Raw genomic sequence first — 19,374 nt, 5'->3', positions numbered from 1 at the left:
GTCGAAGGGCTGCTTCGCGTGGGTCGGCAGACGAACAGAGAGGATACACATTGTACGATGTGTTGGTGCGAGGCTCACTGAGTTTCACAGTGTCTGAAACGAAGGTAAGGAAGATGAGGAGACCGAAACTACCAGGCCTCAGCTTGTAACCTGTGGGGGTCATCTCCGAAACGTGTTGAAGGTAAGGCGGCGGCTGTCAGATTGTGGCTGCTGAAGCCGCGCATGTTATCCTCGTTGCAGTGGGGCGCGAGAAAGGAGTGGCTTCGGGCGTTCTTCCTCAGACTGGTGCAGGCAAAGATGTGCTACGGAACAGAATACCGGTGGTTCTCTACCTGCCTACCCGGCATAAATACGATGGCGAAGCTACTGAGTCGAGGAGCCAATATCATAATGTATGTGTGTGCCCTCTGGTACTAACAGGAGCGATGTGCCGAAGGAGGTTCGATTGATATCCCTTGATAACTTGGCACAGGCTTGTAATAGAGCGCGACCTTAGGCTGGCGACCAAGCGCGCGATATTACACGGGGCCTCGAGAAGTATTATTGTGCAAATTGCCCTAAGAGAGAGTGGTTGGATAGGCTGAGTGAATGCCGTGGCAATATGGATAGGTGCGATTTCTCTGGCAAGACACATTCATTGTAGCTGACTTGGAGGTTATCCGTACACGCCTCTCCTATGGGTGGAGTGCAGGTGAGCGTATTAGGAAGGGTGAAGGTCTGGAGGTATGCCGCCACACACCACGCGATTTAGACGGCGCGGTAAAACTGAAAGCATCATTTGGTGTGCCAGTTATTATACCGGATGGTGCAGGTAAGGCGACCTTTTCGTGTAAGGGTGCTAGCAAGCTGAGTGACGTGTGGCGTCGAGTCTGTGTCGTGCTGTGCTTTCCCCTTGACTCCGACTATACCATGCCATATATCCTACTATTCTCTAAGTTGGCGTGAATCTCTTCATTTGGCATACTCCATACTGGTGCCATGCTATCCTCCCTTCCTTTTGCTTTCGTGTGCATTGCTGTTGCTCGAACACTGTGGAACAAGTAGCCTTTAATTGTTTTTCCTCCCAACTTCATTTTACTCCCTTGTTAACTAAGGTATCTGCGTCTGCGGCTTAAGCTCGCGTAGTATGCCTCACAGAGCAGTTTGGGGACCTCGTGGCTACCCGTGTGGCACTGTGGTGCAACTGTTTCTGCTTGCGGTGATACTGCAGGTTATGCAAGCACCCATGGTATTGTCGTGGAATTGGAGGGGGAGTGTAACTGTGGAGGTGTTTTCGCTTCTACATAAAAGTGTTGTATCCAACGGCACCGTAAAGGCTCTTAATACTGGTGTGCTTGCTTCATTTCACGCCCGTGGGAATATAACGGGAACCGGAGTGACTGTTAGTTTCTCTGCGCCTGCCACTTCCGAGCAAAATGTCAATGAAGCATTAGAACAAAAATTAAAAGGATTCAGTGACCTGAAGAAGATTCTTGTTGTGTTGGGACCCCTTGGTGACAAAACTGTTTTGGAATCACTCGATTTACTGACGAAAAATGAGGTTATCGGTTTCGCTCCGTACACAGGCTCTGGTGCGGTTAGAGGGTGGCGGCCCAACTTGTACTTTATCTCGGTGGATCCACTCGCTGAGACATTAGCCCTCCTGCGTTATGCCCTTGCCCATCTGCGTGTACGGCGTCTGGGATTTATGTATTTAAAAGGCGTATTTTTCGGTGACACTGAGTACCAACTTGTGGTTCAGGCGATGGCTAGGATGGGCTATGGGCTTTGTGGCACATTCGCTCTGAAAAGCTCGACGGAAGCATCTGCAAGCAGCGAAGGTTTTCAAAGGGAGTGGGATCAGTTTGCGGCAACGAATCCGCAGGCTGTTATACTGTACGTGTATCCCGTAGATGACGGTAAAAAGGCTCTACTGAAATTTCTAGAGGACAAGCGTACATCTGGTGCGTGTATACTTTCTCCCTTTGCGCTACAGTATTTTGTTGTCGAAACCTTAAATGCTACATATGGTCGGGGTGGTGGATATTCTCATGGGGAAGTGATCACCACGGGAACGAACCCACTCGCCAAGGATAATGAGTATCAAGCGATCCAACGCTTTCAGAAGGAGATGAAAGCGTACCTTGCTTCTCATTCCGGAGCATCACTTTATGGTAGGTCTGATCGTCATCTGACGGATGATGATGATGGTGAGCTGATGGTGTATGGGTGGATTATCGGTGAAATGCTGTCGCGGGCGCTGAGCTCCCGTGAGTGGCTGAAGAACCGTTCAACGTTCAAAAAGTCTCTGTACAATCAACGGCGTTACGTAATTGATGATCTTGTGTATGGAGATTATGGTGGTGATTGCCCCGATAATGTCGCTGCACTAGGTGCTTCGTGTCAATGTAACCAGGGTGGTAAGGCAGTATACATGAAAAGGCTCGTGGAGGGCTTTCGGCTGGAGAGTGTAAAGAGTGGTTTCATGGCGTTGGGAACATCTCGATGCGATACGGACGGGTCCCGGCTTCATGCCCCGCTGGCAGCTGTTGCCACGTTTATGGATAACAGTCAATTGTCACTGAACGCGGCCGAGGAGTGGCATGGAGGTGCGAGTCTCCTTGTGGGCACTGGGGATCTCGGAGATTACGATAGATTCTTCTTGCACAGGATCAACACAAGCTCAGGCACCATTTGGAAGCGTTTAAAACGTGAGGAGGAGGAAAAGCTTGTGACCGCTGTCATGGGCGTTACGGATGAAGCGTTACTGAGCACATCGACCTTCGTTGTTGTTGATCCGGTGCTTCTTGTTCCTCGCCTCCGAACACCTAACAAACGTGTGATATACCTCTCTGCCACACTGGAGCAGCAACTGTTTGTGATCGCCAAGTATTTGGGAGAGAAGGGCTCAATAGGGGTGCACTCTGTCATCAGCAGCTCCGAGTCATATTATATTAATCGATTTTTACATTTGGTGTTGCAGCGGTTTGAAGGAGGTCTCAATAGTTCTGTGAGACTGACAACCAGCGTCTCTGTCACAGGCTATCTTCCCCGCGAGGGTGACGTGTTTGTCATAGGCCTCAAACAGGACGACGTCGAGGTGATTGCGAAGCACCTCAGCGCCAACCCCAAGCTATTCGTTTACGTCCCTTTTACTGAGGTGGCATTATACTACCAGACGTTTGTCCGTGTGTTTAGGGATAAGGGTCCTGGAAGCTCGAGTAGTAACCGTTTGCTGTTCGCGACAAACCTTCCACACTGGGCTGATGCGAACCCGTCGTCGGATACTGTGAAAAAGTTTCACAATGCTATGAAGGATAAGTCGAAGTGGACACCACTGTCGTTAATGGGGTTTGCTGCCGGAAACTTGCTGCGGACGGTTCTCCCGCAATTAAAGAAGGTGGACGCAGATACTCTGTCGAATCTCTTTTTTTCGGAGACTTATTTGCGAGCTGATGACATGCGCTACGGCCCGTATGGCACAGAGGGATGCGGCAAGGTGGAGGTGGGTCTGTGGAATGACTGCGTGACAAACTACGGTGCGACAGGTATTGCTGTGTGGTCAATGGCACGTGCACTGGATCCGTCGGTCCCACCGATTGCCGAACCAATCTCTCAACTGCTGCAGTATGAGGACCGTGACGCTGGGAGACTGACGGGGGCACGGTTGATTGGTGTTTGTGTGGGCGCCGTTTTGTTTTTTTTGCTTCTAGTAGTGGTGATCGTTGTCGTATTGTGTCGGTATTTTGCGGATGCGCGTGATAACGCAAATGCACCGAAGGAACCAACGGATCCCGTGACGCTCATCTTCACAGATATCGAAAGCAGTACTGCACAGTGGGCGGCGCACCCAGAGATGATGCCGGACGCTGTAGCGACACATCATCGGCTAATTCGTGCGTTGATTATGCACTACAGGTGCTACGAGGTGAAGACTGTCGGGGACTCCTTCATGATTGCGTGCCGGAGCCCCTCTGCGGCTGTGCGTCTAGCTTGTGACTTGCAGCATAACTTTTTGCACCACAATTGGGGGACAGCTGCGTTGGATGAGTCATACCGTGAGTTTGAACTGCAGCGCGCCGAGGAAGAGGAAGGGTACACTCCGCCGACGGCACATCTGGACCGTGAGGTGTACGGCCGACTATGGCGTGGCCTGCGTGTGCGTGTTGGGATCCACACTGGACTGTGCGACATCCGGTACGATGAGGTGACGAAGGGATATGACTACTATGGACGGACAGCGAATATGGCAGCAAGGACAGAGAGTGTTGCGAACGGCGGGCAAGTGCTGATGACACGTGCGACCTACATGTCGCTGAGTGTGGTAGAGCGTGAGCAGTTTGATGTAACTGCACTGGGCCCTGTAACGTTACGCGGTGTTCCCAATCCTGTGGAGATGTACCAGCTGAACCCAATTCCCGGTCGCACTTTTGCTGCACTGAGGCTGGACCGCGATGGCCCTGGATTGGACGATGAGGGTTCGAGCCCCTCGTTGAGTGAGGTGAGTTCGCTTTGTGCTGGGTTAACTGATTCTGCCAGGCAGGTTGCCATATCTCTGAATTCGCTGCTCGGTGTGTTCGCACCAGCCCAGCGGCAGAATCTGCTGTTACCTCTGTGCGAACGGTGGCGTGTGTCATTGTTGCGCAAGAACAGCGGATGGTCTGAGGCCTACTGCCGGGAAGTGGTTTACCGTATAGCGGTAAGGGTTGGGCGCGTGGCGGACTTTCGTGTGGGACATAACTCCCTTAATTCTTCGACTATTTTAATGGGTGGGGTCCAACCTTCGTTGCTTGGTATTGAAGTTTTGCGTTCGCCTTTGCTATCAAGATCCAGCCATCCTGGCGATAACGGTGATTTGACGTCGGTTGGTATTGTAGCAAGCTCCGATGCGTCTGAGGCCCTGTCACGGCGGAGCACAGTAGAGGCTACGGTGCTGAAGGGTGACCTCTAGCCTCTCCTGATGTTGCTGAGGCAGCTCGCGGCAATGTACTTGGAAGATGTTACTTCTTACAATGCATGTGCGGGTGCGTGCCATCTTACACTTATGTTTTTTCTTTGATGTCCATGTAGATTATTGTTACCTCAGCGTAGCTTGCTTTCATTTTCGTGTTGCGTTTCACGCATTGATAGTTAACACGAGCGTCCGCGTGAACTTTGCTTAATATTTTCTTTCATCATTGATATACTGCTACCCTCTTGTTGTAAGCCGATGCCACTTACCTGCGTCTTTTAAACTATCTTTGCATGTCCGGCAAACAGCTCCCGGTCACTTACCTTTCCCTCTCGTTAGTCCAGGAGTGTTTGTATGTGTGGGTGGGCAGTATACGATCCGAAGCACTGTTGGCTTATTGGATTGTTGTCACCTAATATCGTGCAGGTTGCTTCGTTTCTTTTCCGTGTGCCCCATTACTGTTTTGCCTGTTTGTTGGGGTGTGTGTTGTGGGATTCTCTGTTTATTGTAGGCTCTAAGTTCCTCTGCTTAGGTGTTAACTTCCATGTTTCGATTGATTTCTTCATTTCGTTTTCACCCTCTGATTCTGTTAGTCGCCCAATGTGATATCATAGTTTGTCACTGTTTTCACTGATGTGAAGCCAGTCATATGTTGGATAGTAATTGTGGGTAGATTGTATTTGATGTTTCTGCTAACCTCAGTGCTTGCAGTCCGTTGCTGAGTACCGATCGGGGGACAACGGCTGTGGGTACAGGCGGAGACGAATCTAACGGGATTGACAACACCAGTAATGTAGACACCAATGGTGAAGGCACTAGGAATGAGGGATATGGCACACAAATCGGTTTAGATAGCGGGGCCAACGGTCACCGTGTGAGGGCCTCTAGGTGAATATGTGGTGGATGAGAGCAGTATACTGAGGGCAGCGAAAGCGGTGAAAGTGTGATGGGTCGTGATGTTTACTGAAGCTTTTTTGAGTAATGCCTGCAGCGAAGAAGCATAACATTATCATACCCTTTCTTGGGCCAAGCAAATCACGTGTCGACGTGATGTTATTCCGGTATCATTGATGAGCGCGATGTGCGGGGTAGATGAAGAGGGTTATTAGTGGACGGCTTCTTGATTAATTGAATAAGAAGTTATAGGTGAGGTATGTTGTGTTCAACCCAGAGCTTTCAGCGATGAACTTCGGGAGACAACTGGTTGGAGCCGAAAGTGCAGTAAAAATATTGTTGTGCATTGCAATATTGTCCATAGATCATGCTCATGTAATTGGCTTTGTGTGCGGTAGCCGCATCGCCCCCGCAGTCGAAGGGTATTCCGTTAGGTTGCACGTCACAAGGTAGATCAGTAGGTTTGTGTCCAACCGAACAGGCGGTGTTGGGGTAACCAACAAGTGGCCTAGGAGTGCTGGACTAACATGTGGTGTAGTACATAGTCCTGTGTTAGTTCCTATTCTGTTCATAATGACAACGGGTCGACCAAGCAAGTCTTTGAATAGAATGTCAGGCATCCAGTACTACCGCTTTGCGGAGGATATGCCGATACTTTGCTGGAAGGCGGATATCTCTCAGTTTCGTTGGATTCTTTATGATGGGTGGGGTCTCGTTAGTCGACAGTCGAAGGGCTGCTTCGCGCGGGTCGGCAGACGAACAGAGAGGATACACATTGTACGATGTGTTGGTGCGAGGCTCACTGAGTTTCACAGTGTCTGAAACGAAGGTAAGGAAGATGAGGAGACCGAAACTACCAGGCCTCAGTTTGTAACCTGTGGGGGTCATCTCCGAAACGTGTTGAAGGTAAGGCGGCGGCTGTCAGATTGTGGCTGCTGAAGCCGCGCATGTTATCCTCGTTGCAGTGGGGCGCGAGAAAGGAGCGGCTTCGGGCGTTCTTCCTCAGACTGGTGCAGGCAAAGATGTGCTACGGAACAGAATACCGGTGGTTCTCTACCTGCCTACCCGGCATAAATACGATGGCGAAGCTACTGAGTCGAGGAGCCAATATCATAATGTATGTGTGTGCCCTCTGGTACTAACAGGAGCGATGTGCCGAAGGAGGTTCGATTGATATCCCTTGATAACTTGGCACAGGCTTGTAATAGAGCGCGACCTTAGGCTGGCGACCAAGCGCGCGATATTACGCGGGGCCTCGAGAAGTATTATTGTGCAAATTGCCCTAAGAGAGAGTGGTTGGATAGGCTGAGTGAATACCGTGGCAATATGGATAGGTGCGATTTCTCTGGCAAGATACATCCATTGTAGCTGACTTGGAGGTTATCCGTACACGCCTCTCCTATGGGTGGAGTGCAGGTGAGCGTATTAGGAAGGGTGAAGGTCTGGAGGTATGCTGCCACACACCACGCGATTTAGACGGCGCGGTAAAACTGAAAGCATCATTTGGTGTGCCAGTCATTATACCGGATGGTGCAGGTAAGGCGACCTTTTCGTGTAAGGGTGCTAGCAAGCTGAGTGACGTGTGGCGTCGAGTCTGTGTCGTGCTGTGCTTTCCCCTTGACTCCGACTATACCATGCCATATATCCTACTATTCTCTAAGTTGGCGTGTATCTCTTCATTTGGCATACTCCATACTGGTGCCATGCTATCCTCCCTTCCTTTTGCTTTCGTGTGCATTGCTGTTGCTCGAACACTGTGGAACAGGTAGCCTTTAATTGTTTTTCCTCCCAATTTTATTTTACTCCCTTGTTAACTAAGGTATCTGCGTCTGCGGCTTAAGCTCGCGTGGTATGCCTCACAGAGCAGTTTGGGGACCTCGTGGCGTCCCGTGTGGCACTGTGGTGCAACTGTTTCTGCTTGCGGTGATACTGCAGGTTATGCAAGCACCCATGGTATTGTCGTGGAATTGGAGGGGGAGTGTAACTGTGGAGGTGTTTTCGCCCCCGCCTGAAAGTGTTGTATCCAACGGCACCGTAAAGGCTCTTAATACTGGTGTGCTTGCTTCATTTCACGCCCGTGGGAATATAACGGGAACCGGAGTGACTGTTAGTTTCTCTGCGCCTGCCACTTCCGAGCAAAATGTCAATGAGGCATTAGAACAAAAATTAAAAGGATTCAGTGACGCTGAGAAGATTCTTGTTGTGTTGGGACCCCTTGGTGACAAAACTGTTTTGGAATCACTCGATTTACTGACGAAAAATGAGGTTATCGGTTTCGCTCCGTACACAGGCTCTGGTGCGGTTAGAGGGTGGCGGCCCAACTTGTACTTTATCTCGGTGGATCCACTCGCTGAGACATTAGCCCTCCTGCGTTATGCCCTTGCCCATCTGCGTGTACGGCGTCTGGGATTTATGTATTTAAAAGGCGTATCATTCGGTGACACTGAGTACCAACTTGTGGTTCAGGCGATGGCTAGGATGGGCTATGGGCTTTGTGGCACATTCGCTCTGAAAAGCTCGACGGAAGCATCTGCAAGCAGCGAAGATTTTCAAAGGGAGTGGGATCAGTTTGCGGCAACGAATCCGCAGGCTGTTATACTGTACGTGTATCCCGTAGATGACGGTAAAAAGGCTCTACTGAAATTTCTAGAGGACAAGCGTACATCTGGTGCGTGTATACTTTCTCCCTTTGCGCTACAGTATTTTGTTGTCGAAACCTTAAATGCTACATATGGTCGGGGTGGTGGATATTCTCATGGGGAAGTGATCACCACGGGAACGAACCCACTCGCCAAGGATAATGAGTATCAAGCGATCCAACGTTTTCAGAAGGAGATGAAAGCGTACCTTGCTTCTCATTCCGGAGCATCACTTTATGGTAGGTCTGATCGTCATCTGACGGATGATGATGATGATGGTGAGCTGATGGTGTATGGGTGGATTATCGGTGAAATGCTGTCGCGGGCGCTGAGCTCCCGTGAGTGGCTGAAGAACCGTTCAACGTTCAAAAAGTCTCTGTACAATCAACGGCGTTACGTAATTGATGATCTTGTGTATGGAGATTATGGTGGTGATTGCCCCGATAATGTCGCTGCACTAGGTGCTTCGTGTCAATGTAACCAGGGTGGTAAGGCAGTATACATGAAAAGGCTCGTGGAGGGCTTTCGGCTGGAGAGTGTAAAGAGTGGTTTCATGGCGTTGGGAACATCTCGATGCGATACGGACGGGTCCCGGCTTCATGCCCCGCTGGCAGCTGTTGCCACGTTTATGGATAACAGTCAATTGTCACTGAACGCGGCCGAGGAGTGGCATGGAGGTGCGAGTCTCCTTGTGGGCACTGGGGATCTCGGAGATTACGATAGATTCTTCTTGCACAGGATCAACACAAGCTCAGGCACCATTTGGAAGCGTTTAAAACGTGAGGAGGAGGAAAAGCTTGTGACCGCTGTCATGGGCGTTACGGATGAAGCGTTACTGAGCACATCGACCTTCGTTGTTGTTGATCCGGTGCTTCTTGTTCCTCGCCTCCGAACACCTAACAAACGTGTGATATACCTCTCTGCCACACTGGAGCAGCAACTGTTTGTGATCGCCAAGTATTTGGGAGAGAAGGGCTCAATAGGGGTGCACTCTGTCATCAGCAGCTCCGAATCAAATAGAATTGAAAAGGTGGTTAATATGTCGCTGGTTCGGTTTTATCAGGAACCTCAGTCTTTGGTAATACTGAATGCGACAGTCTCTGTCACAGGCTATCTTCCCCGCGAGGGTGACGTGTTTGTCATAGGCCTCAAACAGGACGACGTCGAGGTGATTGCGAAGCACCTCAGCGCCAACCCCAAGCTATTCGTTTACGTCCCTTTTACTGAGGTGGCATTATACTACCAGACGTTTGTCCGTGTGTTTAGGGATAAGGGTCCTGGAAGCTCGAGTAGTAACCGTTTGCTGTTCGCGACAAACCTTCCACACTGGGCTGATGGGAACCCGTCGTCGGATACTGTGAAAAAGTTTCACAATGCTATGAAGGATAAGTCGAAGTGGACACCACTGTCGTTAATGGGGTTTGCTGCCGGAAACTTGCTGCGGACGGTTCTCCCGCAATTAAAGAAGGTGGACGCAGATACTCTGTCGAATCTCTTTTTTTCGGAGACTTATTTGCGAGCTGATGACATGCGCTACGGCCCGTATGGCACAGAGGGATGCGGCAAGGTGGAGGTGGGTCTGTGGAATGACTGCGTGACAAACTACGGTGCGACAGGTATTGCTGTGTGGTCAATGGCACGTGCACTGGATCCGTCGGTCCCACCGATTGCCGAACCAATCTCTCAACTGCTGCAGTATGAGGACCGTGACGCTGGGAGACTGACGGGGGCACGGTTGATTGGTGTTTGTGTGGGCGCCGTTTTGTTTTTTTTGCTTCTAGTAGTGGTGATCGTTGTCGTATTGTGTCGGTATTTTGCGGATGCGCGTGATAACGCAAATGCACCGAAGGAACCAACGGATCCCGTGACGCTCATCTTCACAGATATCGAAAGCAGTACTGCACAGTGGGCGGCGCACCCAGAGATGATGCCGGACGCTGTAGCGACACATCATCGGCTAATTCGTGCGTTGATTATGCACTACAGGTGCTACGAGGTGAAGACTGTCGGGGACTCCTTCATGATTGCGTGCCGGAGCCCCTCTGCGGCTGTGCGTCTAGCTTGTGACTTGCAGCATAACTTTTTGCACCACAATTGGGGGACAGCTGCGTTGGATGAGTCATACCGTGAGTTTGAACTGCAGCGCGCCGAGGAAGAGGAAGGGTACACTCCGCCGACGGCACATCTGGACCGTGAGGTGTACGGCCGACTATGGCGTGGCCTGCGTGTGCGTGTTGGGATCCACACTGGACTGTGCGACATCCGGTACGATGAGGTGACGAAGGGATATGACTACTATGGACGGACAGCGAATATGGCAGCAAGGACAGAGAGTGTTGCGAACGGCGGGCAAGTGCTGATGACACGTGCGACCTACATGTCGCTGAGTGTGGTAGAGCGTGAGCAGTTTGATGTAACTGCACTGGGCCCTGTAACGTTACGCGGTGTTCCCAATCCTGTGGAGATGTACCAGCTGAACCCAATTCCCGGTCGCACTTTTGCTGCACTGAGGCTGGACCGCGATGGCCCTGGATTGGACGATGAGTGTTCGAGCCCCTCGTTGAGTGAGGTGAGTTCGCTTTGTGCTGGGTTAACTGATTCTGCCAGGCAGGTTGCCATATCTCTGGATTCGCTGCTCGGTGTGTTCGCACCAGCCCAGCGGCAGAATCTGCTGTTACCTCTGTGCGAACGGTGGCGTGTGTCATTGTTGCGCAAGAACAGCGGATGGTCTGAGGCCTACTGCCGGGACACGGTTCACCGTATAGCGGCGAAAGTTGGCCACATAACAGACCATAAGGGGAAACGTACCTCCATGGACTTGTCAACTACTTCTGACAGTGTGTGTGTGCTCCAACCTTCGTTGGCTGGAATTGCAAATTTGCGTTCGCCTTTGCTATCAAGATCCAATTACCCTGGCGATAACGGTGATTTGGCGTCGGTTGGTATTGTAGCAAGCTCCGATGCGTCTGAGGCCCTGTCACGACGGAGCACAGTAGAGGTTACGTCGATGAAGGGTGACCTCTAGCCTCTCCTGATGTTGCTGAGGCAGCTCGCGGCAATGTACTTGGAAGATGTTACTTCTTACAATGCATGTGCGGGTGCGTGCCATCTTACACTTATGTTTTTTCTTTGATGTCCATGTAGATTATTGTTACCTCAGCGTAGCTTGCTTTCATTTTCGTGTTGCGTTTCACGCATTGATAGTTAACACGAATTTCTCCCTGAACTTTACTTAATATTTTCTTTCATCATTGATATACTGCTACCCTCTTGTTGTAAACCGACACTACTGACTAACAGTGCGTTTCGTTAATGTCACATGCCCGGCAAACAGCTCCCGGTCACTTACCTTTCCCTCTCGTTAGTCCAGGAGTGTTTGTATGTGTGGGTGGGCAGTATACGATCCGAAGCACTGTTGGCTTATTGGATTGTTGTCACCTAATATCGTGCAGGTTGCTTCGTTTCTTTTCCGTGTGCCCCATTACTGTTTTGCCTGTTTGTTGGGGTGTGTGTTGTGGGATTCTCTGTTTATTGTAGGCTCTAAGTTCCTCTGCTTAGGTGTTAACTTCCATGTTTCGATTGATTTCTTCATTTCGTTTTCACCCTCTGATTCTGTTAGTCGCCCAATGTGATATCATAGTTTGTCACTGTTTTCACTGATGTGAAGCCAGTCATATGTTGGATAGTAATTGTGGGTAGATTGTATTTGATGTTTCTGCTAACCTCAGTGCTTGCAGTCCGTTGCTGAGTACCGATCGGGGGACAACGGCTGTGGGTACAGGCGGAGACGAATCTAACGGGATTGACAACACCAGTAATGTAGACACCAATGGTGAAGGCACTAGGAATGAGGGATATGGCACACAAATCGGTTTAGATAGCGGGGCCAACGGTCACCGTGTGAGGGCCTCTAGGTGAATATGTGGTGGATGAGAGCAGTATACTGAGGGCAGCGAAAGCGGTGAAAGTGTGATGGGTCGTGATGTTTACTGAAGCTTTTTTGAGTAATGCCTGCAGCGAAGAAGCATAACATTATCATACCCTTTCTTGGGCCAAGCAAATCACGTGTCGACGTGATGTTATTCCGGTATCATTGATGAGCGCGATGTGCGGGGTAGATGAAGAGGGTTATTAGTGGACGGCTTCTTGATTAATTGAATAAGAAGTTATAGGTGAGGTATGTTGTGTTCAACCCAGAGCTTTCAGCGATGAACTTCGGGAGACAACTGGTTGGAGCCGAAAGTGCAGTAAAAATATTGTTGTGCATTGCAATATTGTCCATAGATCATGCTCATGTAATTGGCTTTGTGTGCGGTAGCCGCATCGCCCCCGCAGTCGAAGGGTATTCCGTTAGGTTGCACGTCACAAGGTAGATCAGTAGGTTTGTGTCCAACCGAACAGGCGGTGTTGGGGTAACCAACAAGTGGCCTAGGAGTGCTGGACTAACATGTGGTGTAGTACATAGTCCTGTGTTAGTTCCTATTCTGTTCATAATGACAACGGGTCGACCAAGCAAGTCTTTGAATAGAATGTCAGGCATCCAGTACTACCGCTTTGCGGAGGATATGCCGATACTTTGCTGGAAGGCGGATATCTCTCAGTTTCGTTGGATTCTTTATGATGGGTGGGGTCTCGTTAGTCGACAGTCGAAGGGCTGCTTCGCGCGGGTCGGCAGACGAACAGAGAGGATACACATTGTACGATGTGTTGGTGCGAGGCTCACTGAGTTTCACAGTGTCTGAAACGAAGGTAAGGAAGATGAGGAGACCGAAACTACCAGGCCTCAGTTTGTAACCTGTGGGGGTCATCTCCGAAACGTGTTGAAGGTAAGGCGGCGGCTGTCAGATTGTGGCTGCTGAAGCCGCGCATGTTATCCTCGTTGCAGTGGGGCGCGAGAAAGGAGCGGCTTCGGGCGTTCTTCCTCAGACTGGTGCAGGCAAAGATGTGCTACGGAACAGAATACCGGTGGTTCTCTACCTGCCTACCCGGCATAAATGCGATGGCGAAGCTACTGAGTCGAGGAGCCAATATCATAATGTATGTGTGTGCCCTCTGGTACTAACAGGAGCGATGTGCCGAAGGAGGTTCGATTGATATCCCTTGATAACTTGGCACAGGCTTGTAATAGAGCGCGACCTTAGGCTGGCGACCAAGCGCGCGATATTACACGGGGCCTCGAGAAGTATTATTGTGCAAATTGCCCTAAGAGAGAGTGGTTGGATAGGCTGAGTGAATGCCGTGGCAATATGGATAGGTGCGATTTCTCTGGCAAGACACATTCATTGTAGCTGACTTGGAGGTTATCCGTACACGCCTCTCCTATGGGTGGAGTGCAGGTGAGCGTATTAGGAAGGGTGAAGGTCTGGAGGTATGCTGCCACACACCACGCGATTTAGACGGCGCGGTAAAACTGAAAGCATCATTTGGTGTGCCAGTCATTATACCGGATGGTGCAGGTAAGGCGACCTTTTCGTGTAAGGGTGCTAGCAAGCTGAGTGACGTGTGGCGTCGAGTCTGTGTCGTGCTGTGCTTTCCCCTTGACTCCGACTATACCATGCCATATATCCTACTATTCTCTAAGTTGGCGTGAATCTCTTCATTTGGCATACTCCATACTGGTGCCATGCTATCCTCCCTTCCTTTTGCTTTCGTGTGCATTGCTGTTGCTCGAACACTGTGGAACAAAGTAGCCTTTAATTGTTTTTCCTCCCAATTTTATTTTACTCCCTTGTTAACTAAGGTATCTGCGTCTGCGGCTTAAGCTCGCGTGGTATGCCTCACAGAGCAGTTTGGGGACCTCGTGGCGTCCCGTGTGGCACTGTGGTGCAACTGTTTCTGCTTGCGGTGATACTGCAGGTTATGCAAGCACCCATGGTGTTATGCGATAATGCTGAAGAAGAAATAAATGTGGAGGTATTTTCCCTTCTTTATAATCGTTACAGTTCTATTAAGACGATTATAGCTGGAAATGCCGGTCTTAATGCCTCCTTCGCTGCGCGCAGAAATGAGGGAAGTATAGCTGAGTTTGTGAGGCTTACCCACCTTTCTTCAAATAATGAGTCGGCAATCATGGCGTTACAACAAAAATTAAAAGAATTCAGTGACCTAAAGAAGATTCTTGTTGTGTTAGGACCGGTTGGTGACACAAGTGTTCTGATGTCACTCGATTTACTGACGAAAAATGAGGTTATCGGTTTCGCTCCGTTCACAGGCTCTGGTGCGGTTAGAGGGTGGCGGCCCAACTTGTACTTTATCTCGGTGGATCCACTCGCTGAGACATTAGCCCTCCTGCGTTATGCCCTTGCCCATCTGCGTGTACGGCGTCTGGGATTTATGTATTTAAAAGGCGTATCATTCGGTGACACTGAGTACCAACTTGTGGTTCAGGCGATGGCTAGGATGGGCTATGGGCTTTGTGGCACATTCGCTCTGAAAAGCTCGATAGCAAAGGCAGCCAATGAAAAGGATTTTCAAAGGGAGTGGGATCAGTTTGCGGCAACGAATCCGCAGGCTGTTATACTGTTCGCATTACCGATCGTTGACGGTAAAAAGGCTCTACTGAAATTTCTAGAGGACGAGCGTACATCTGGTGCTTATGTACTTTCTCCGTTCCCAATACAGTATTTTGTTGTCGAAACATTTAAAAAGAAATATTATGAGGGGTTTCGTAACTTTGATGGCCAGGTGATCACCACGGGAACGAACCCACTCGCCAAGGATAATGAGTATCAAGCGATCCAACGTTTTCAGAAGGAGATGAAAGCGTACCTTGCTTCTCATTCCGGAGCATCACTTTATGGTAGGTCTGATCGTCATCTGACGGATGATGATGATGGTGAGCTGATGGTGTATGGGTGGATTATCGGTGAAATGCTGTCGCGGGCGCTGAGCTCCCGTGAGTGGCTGAAGAACCGTTCAACGTTCAAAAAGTCTCTGTACAATCAACGGCGTTACGTAATTGATGATCTTGTGTATGGAGATTATGGTGGTGATTGCCCCGATAATGTCGCTGCACTAGGTGCTTCGTGTCAATGTAACCAGGGTGGTAAGGCAGTATACATGAAAAGGCTCGTGGAGGGCTTTCGGCTGGAGAGTGTAAAGAGTGGTTTCATGGCGTTGGGAACATCTCGATGCGATACGGACGGGTCCCGGCTTCATGCCCCGCTGGCAGCTGTTGCCACGTTTATGGATAACAGTCAATTGTCACTGAACGCGGCCGAGGAGTGGCATGGAGGTGCGAGTCTCCTTGTGGGCACTGGGGATCTCGGAGATTACGATAGATTCTTCTTGCACAGGATCAACACAAGCTCAGGCACCATTTGGAAGCGTTTAAAACGTGAGGAGGAGGAAAAGCTTGTGACCGCTGTCATGGGCGTTACGGATGAAGCGTTACTGAGCACATCGACCTTCGTTGTTGTTGATCCGGTGCTTCTTGTTCCTCGCCTCCGAACACCTAACAAACGTGTGATATACCTCTCTGCCACACTGGAGCAGCAACTGTTTGTGATCGCCAAGTATTTGGGAGAGAAGGGCTCAATAGGGGTGCACTCTGTCATCAGCAGCTCCGAGTCATATTATATTAATCGATTTTTACATTTGGTGTTGCAGCGGTTTGAAGGAGGTCTCAATAGTTCTGTGAGACTGACAACCAGCGTCTCTGTCACAGGCTATCTTCCCCGCGAGGGTGACGTGTTTGTCATAGGCCTCAAACAGGACGACGTCGAGGTGATTGCGAAGCACCTCAGCGCCAACCCCAAGCTATTCGTTTACGTCCCTTTTACTGAGGTGGCATTATACTACCAGACGTTTGTCCGTGTGTTTAGGGATAAGGGTCCTGGAAGCTCGAGTAGTAACCGTTTGCTGTTCGCGACAAACCTTCCACACTGGGCTGATGCGAACCCGTCGTCGGATACTGTGAAAAAGTTTCACAATGCTATGAAGGATAAGTCGAAGTGGACACCACTGTCGTTAATGGGGTTTGCTGCCGGAAACTTGCTGCGGACGGTTCTCCCGCAATTAAAGAAGGTGGACGCAGATACTCTGTCGAATCTCTTTTTTTCGGAGACTTATTTGCGAGCTGATGACATGCGCTACGGCCCGTATGGCACAGAGGGATGCGGCAAGGTGGAGGTGGGTCTGTGGAATGACTGCGTGACAAACTACGGTGCGACAGGTATTGCTGTGTGGTCAATGGCACGTGCACTGGATCCGTCGGTCCCACCGATTGCCGAACCAATCTCTCAACTGCTGCAGTATGAGGACCGTGACGCTGGGAGACTGACGGGGGCACGGTTGATTGGTGTTTGTGTGGGCGCCGTTTTGTTTTTTTTGCTTCTAGTAGTGGTGATCGTTGTCGTATTGTGTCGGTATTTTGCGGATGCGCGTGATAACGCAAATGCACCGAAGGAACCAACGGATCCCGTGACGCTCATCTTCACAGATATCGAAAGCAGTACTGCACAGTGGGCGGCGCACCCAGAGATGATGCCGGACGCTGTAGCGACACATCATCGGCTAATTCGTGCGTTGATTATGCACTACAGGTGCTACGAGGTGAAGACTGTCGGGGACTCCTTCATGATTGCGTGCCGGAGCCCCTCTGCGGCTGTGCGTCTAGCTTGTGACTTGCAGCATAACTTTTTGCACCACAATTGGGGGACAGCTGCGTTGGATGAGTCATACCGTGAGTTTGAACTGCAGCGCGCCGAGGAAGAGGAAGGGTACACTCCGCCGACGGCACATCTGGACCGTGAGGTGTACGGCCGACTATGGCGTGGCCTGCGTGTGCGTGTTGGGATCCACACTGGACTGTGCGACATCCGGTACGATGAGGTGACGAAGGGATATGACTACTATGGACGGACAGCGAATATGGCAGCAAGGACAGAGAGTGTTGCGAACGGCGGGCAAGTGCTGATGACACGTGCGACCTACATGTCGCTGAGTGTGGTAGAGCGTGAGCAGTTTGATGTAACTGCACTGGGCCCTGTAACGTTACGCGGTGTTCCCAATCCTGTGGAGATGTACCAGCTGAACCCAATTCCCGGTCGCACTTTTGCTGCACTGAGGCTGGACCGCGATGGCCCTGGATTGGACGATGAGGGTTCGAGCCCCTCGTTGAGTGAGGTGAGTTCGCTTTGTGCTGGGTTAACTGATTCTGCCAGGCAGGTTGCAACGTCTCTGAATTCGCTGCTCGGTGTGTTCGCACCAGCCCAGCGGCAGAATCTGCTGTTACCTCTGTGCGAACGGTGGCGTGTGTCATTGTTGCGCAAGAACAGCGGATGGTCTGAGGCCTACTGCCGGGACACGGTTCACCGTATAGCGGCGAAAGTTGGCCACATAACAGACCATAAGGGGAAACGTACCTCCATGGACTTGTCAACTACTTCTGACAGTGTGTGTGTGCTCCAACCTTCGTTGGCTGGAATTGCAAATTTGCGTTCGCCTTTGCTATCAAGATCCAATTACCCTGGCGATAACGGTGATTTGGCGTCGGTTGGTATTGTAGCAAGCTCCGATGCGTCTGAGGCCCTGTCACGGCGGAGCACAGTAGAGGTTACGTCGCTGAAGGGTGACCTCTAGCCTCTCCTGATGTTGCTGAGGCAGCTCGCGGCAATGTACTTGGAAGATGTTACTTCTTACAATGCATGTGCGGGTGCGTGCCATCTTACACTTATGTTTTTTCTTTGATGTCCATGTAGATTATTGTTACCTCAGCGTAGCTTGCTTTCATTTTCGTGTTGCGTTTCACGCATTGATAGTTAACACGAATTTCTCCCTGAACTTTACTTAATATTTTCTTTCATCATTGATATACTGCTACCCTCTTGTTGTAAACCGACACTACTGACTAACAGTGCGTTTCGTTAATGTCACATGCCCGGCAAACAGCTCCCGGTCACTTACCTTTCCCTCTCGTTAGTCCAGGAGTGTTTGTATGTGTGGGTGGGCAGTATACGATCCGAAGCACTGTTGGCTTATTGGATTGTTGTCACCTAATATCGTGCAGGTTGCTTCGTTTCTTTTCCGTGTGCCCCATTACTGTTTTGCCTGTTTGTTGGGGTGTGTGTTGTGGGATTCTCTGTTTATTGTAGGCTCTAAGTTCCTCTGCTTAGGTGTTAACTTCCATGTTTCGATTGATTTCTTCATTTCGTTTTCACCCTCTGATTCTGTTAGTCGCCCAATGTGATATCATAGTTTGTCACTGTTTTCACTGATGTGAAGCCAGTCATATGTTGGATAGTAATTGTGGGTAGATTGTATTTGATGTTTCTGCTAACCTCAGTGCTTGCAGTCCGTTGCTGAGTACCGATCGGGGGACAACGGCTGTGGGTACAGGTGGAGACGAATCTAACGGGATTGACAACACCAGTAATGTAGACACCAATGGTGAAGGCACTAGGAATGAGGGATATGGCACACAAATCGGTTTAGATAGCGGGGCCAACGGTCACCGTGTGAGGGCCTCTAGGTGAATATGTGGTGGATGAGAGCAGTATACTGAGGGCAGCGAAAGCGGTGAAAGTGTGATGGGTCGTGATGTTTACTGAAGCTTTTTTGAGTAATGCCTGCAGCGAAGAAGCATAACATTATCATACCCTTTCTTGGGCCAACAAATCACGTGTTGACGTGATGTTATTCCGGTATCATTGATGAGCGCGATGTGCGGGGTAGATGAAGAGGGTTATTAGTAGACGGCTTCTTGATTAATTGAATAAGAAGTTATAGGTGAGGTATGTTGTGTTCAACCCAGAGCTTTCAGCGATGAACTTCGGGAGACAACTGGTTGGAACCGAAAGTGCAGTAAAAATATTGTTGTGCATTGCAATATTGTCCATAGATCATGCTCATGTAATTGGCTTTGTGTGCGGTAGCCGCATCGCCCCCGCAGCCGAAGGGTATTCCGTTAGG

The 19,374-nt window shown here is 50.1% G+C and overlaps 3 protein-coding genes across 3 annotated transcripts, besides 6 other annotated features; all 3 read left to right on the top strand.

The window, feature by feature from the left end:
• Positions 1-427: part of a mobile genetic element that runs on past the window's edge.
• Positions 1-19,374: part of a sequence feature (sequence corresponds to BAC RPCI93-2F2) that runs on past both edges of the window.
• Positions 1-19,374: part of a sequence feature (Number of repeated genes in array uncertain, region may contain misassembly.) that runs on past both edges of the window.
• Tb927.7.6070 (receptor-type adenylate cyclase GRESAG 4, putative) lies at positions 1,127-4,930 on the top strand (the record flags this gene model as incomplete). Its single annotated transcript, XM_841137.1, has 1 exon — positions 1,127-4,930. The coding sequence occupies one exon, from the start codon at positions 1,127-1,129 to the stop codon at positions 4,928-4,930; it is 3,804 nt and encodes a 1,267-aa protein (XP_846230.1).
• Positions 5,909-6,976: a mobile genetic element.
• Tb927.7.6060 (receptor-type adenylate cyclase GRESAG 4, putative) lies at positions 7,676-11,488 on the top strand (the record flags this gene model as incomplete). The annotated part of the gene is made up of 1 exon (XM_841136.1): positions 7,676-11,488. The coding sequence occupies one exon, from the start codon at positions 7,676-7,678 to the stop codon at positions 11,486-11,488; it is 3,813 nt and encodes a 1,270-aa protein (XP_846229.1).
• Positions 12,468-13,535: a mobile genetic element.
• Tb927.7.6050 (receptor-type adenylate cyclase GRESAG 4, putative) lies at positions 14,236-18,045 on the top strand (the record flags this gene model as incomplete). Its single annotated transcript, XM_841135.1, has 1 exon — positions 14,236-18,045. The coding sequence occupies one exon, from the start codon at positions 14,236-14,238 to the stop codon at positions 18,043-18,045; it is 3,810 nt and encodes a 1,269-aa protein (XP_846228.1).
• Positions 19,025-19,374: part of a mobile genetic element that runs on past the window's edge.

This window comes from Trypanosoma brucei, chromosome 7 (assembly GCF_000002445.2).
Source record: "Trypanosoma brucei brucei TREU927 chromosome 7, complete sequence".
Taxonomy (NCBI): Eukaryota; Euglenozoa; class Kinetoplastea; order Trypanosomatida; family Trypanosomatidae; genus Trypanosoma; species Trypanosoma brucei.
The sequence above is the reverse complement of the archived record's forward strand: the minus strand, read 5'-3'. Positions and strand labels throughout refer to the sequence as shown.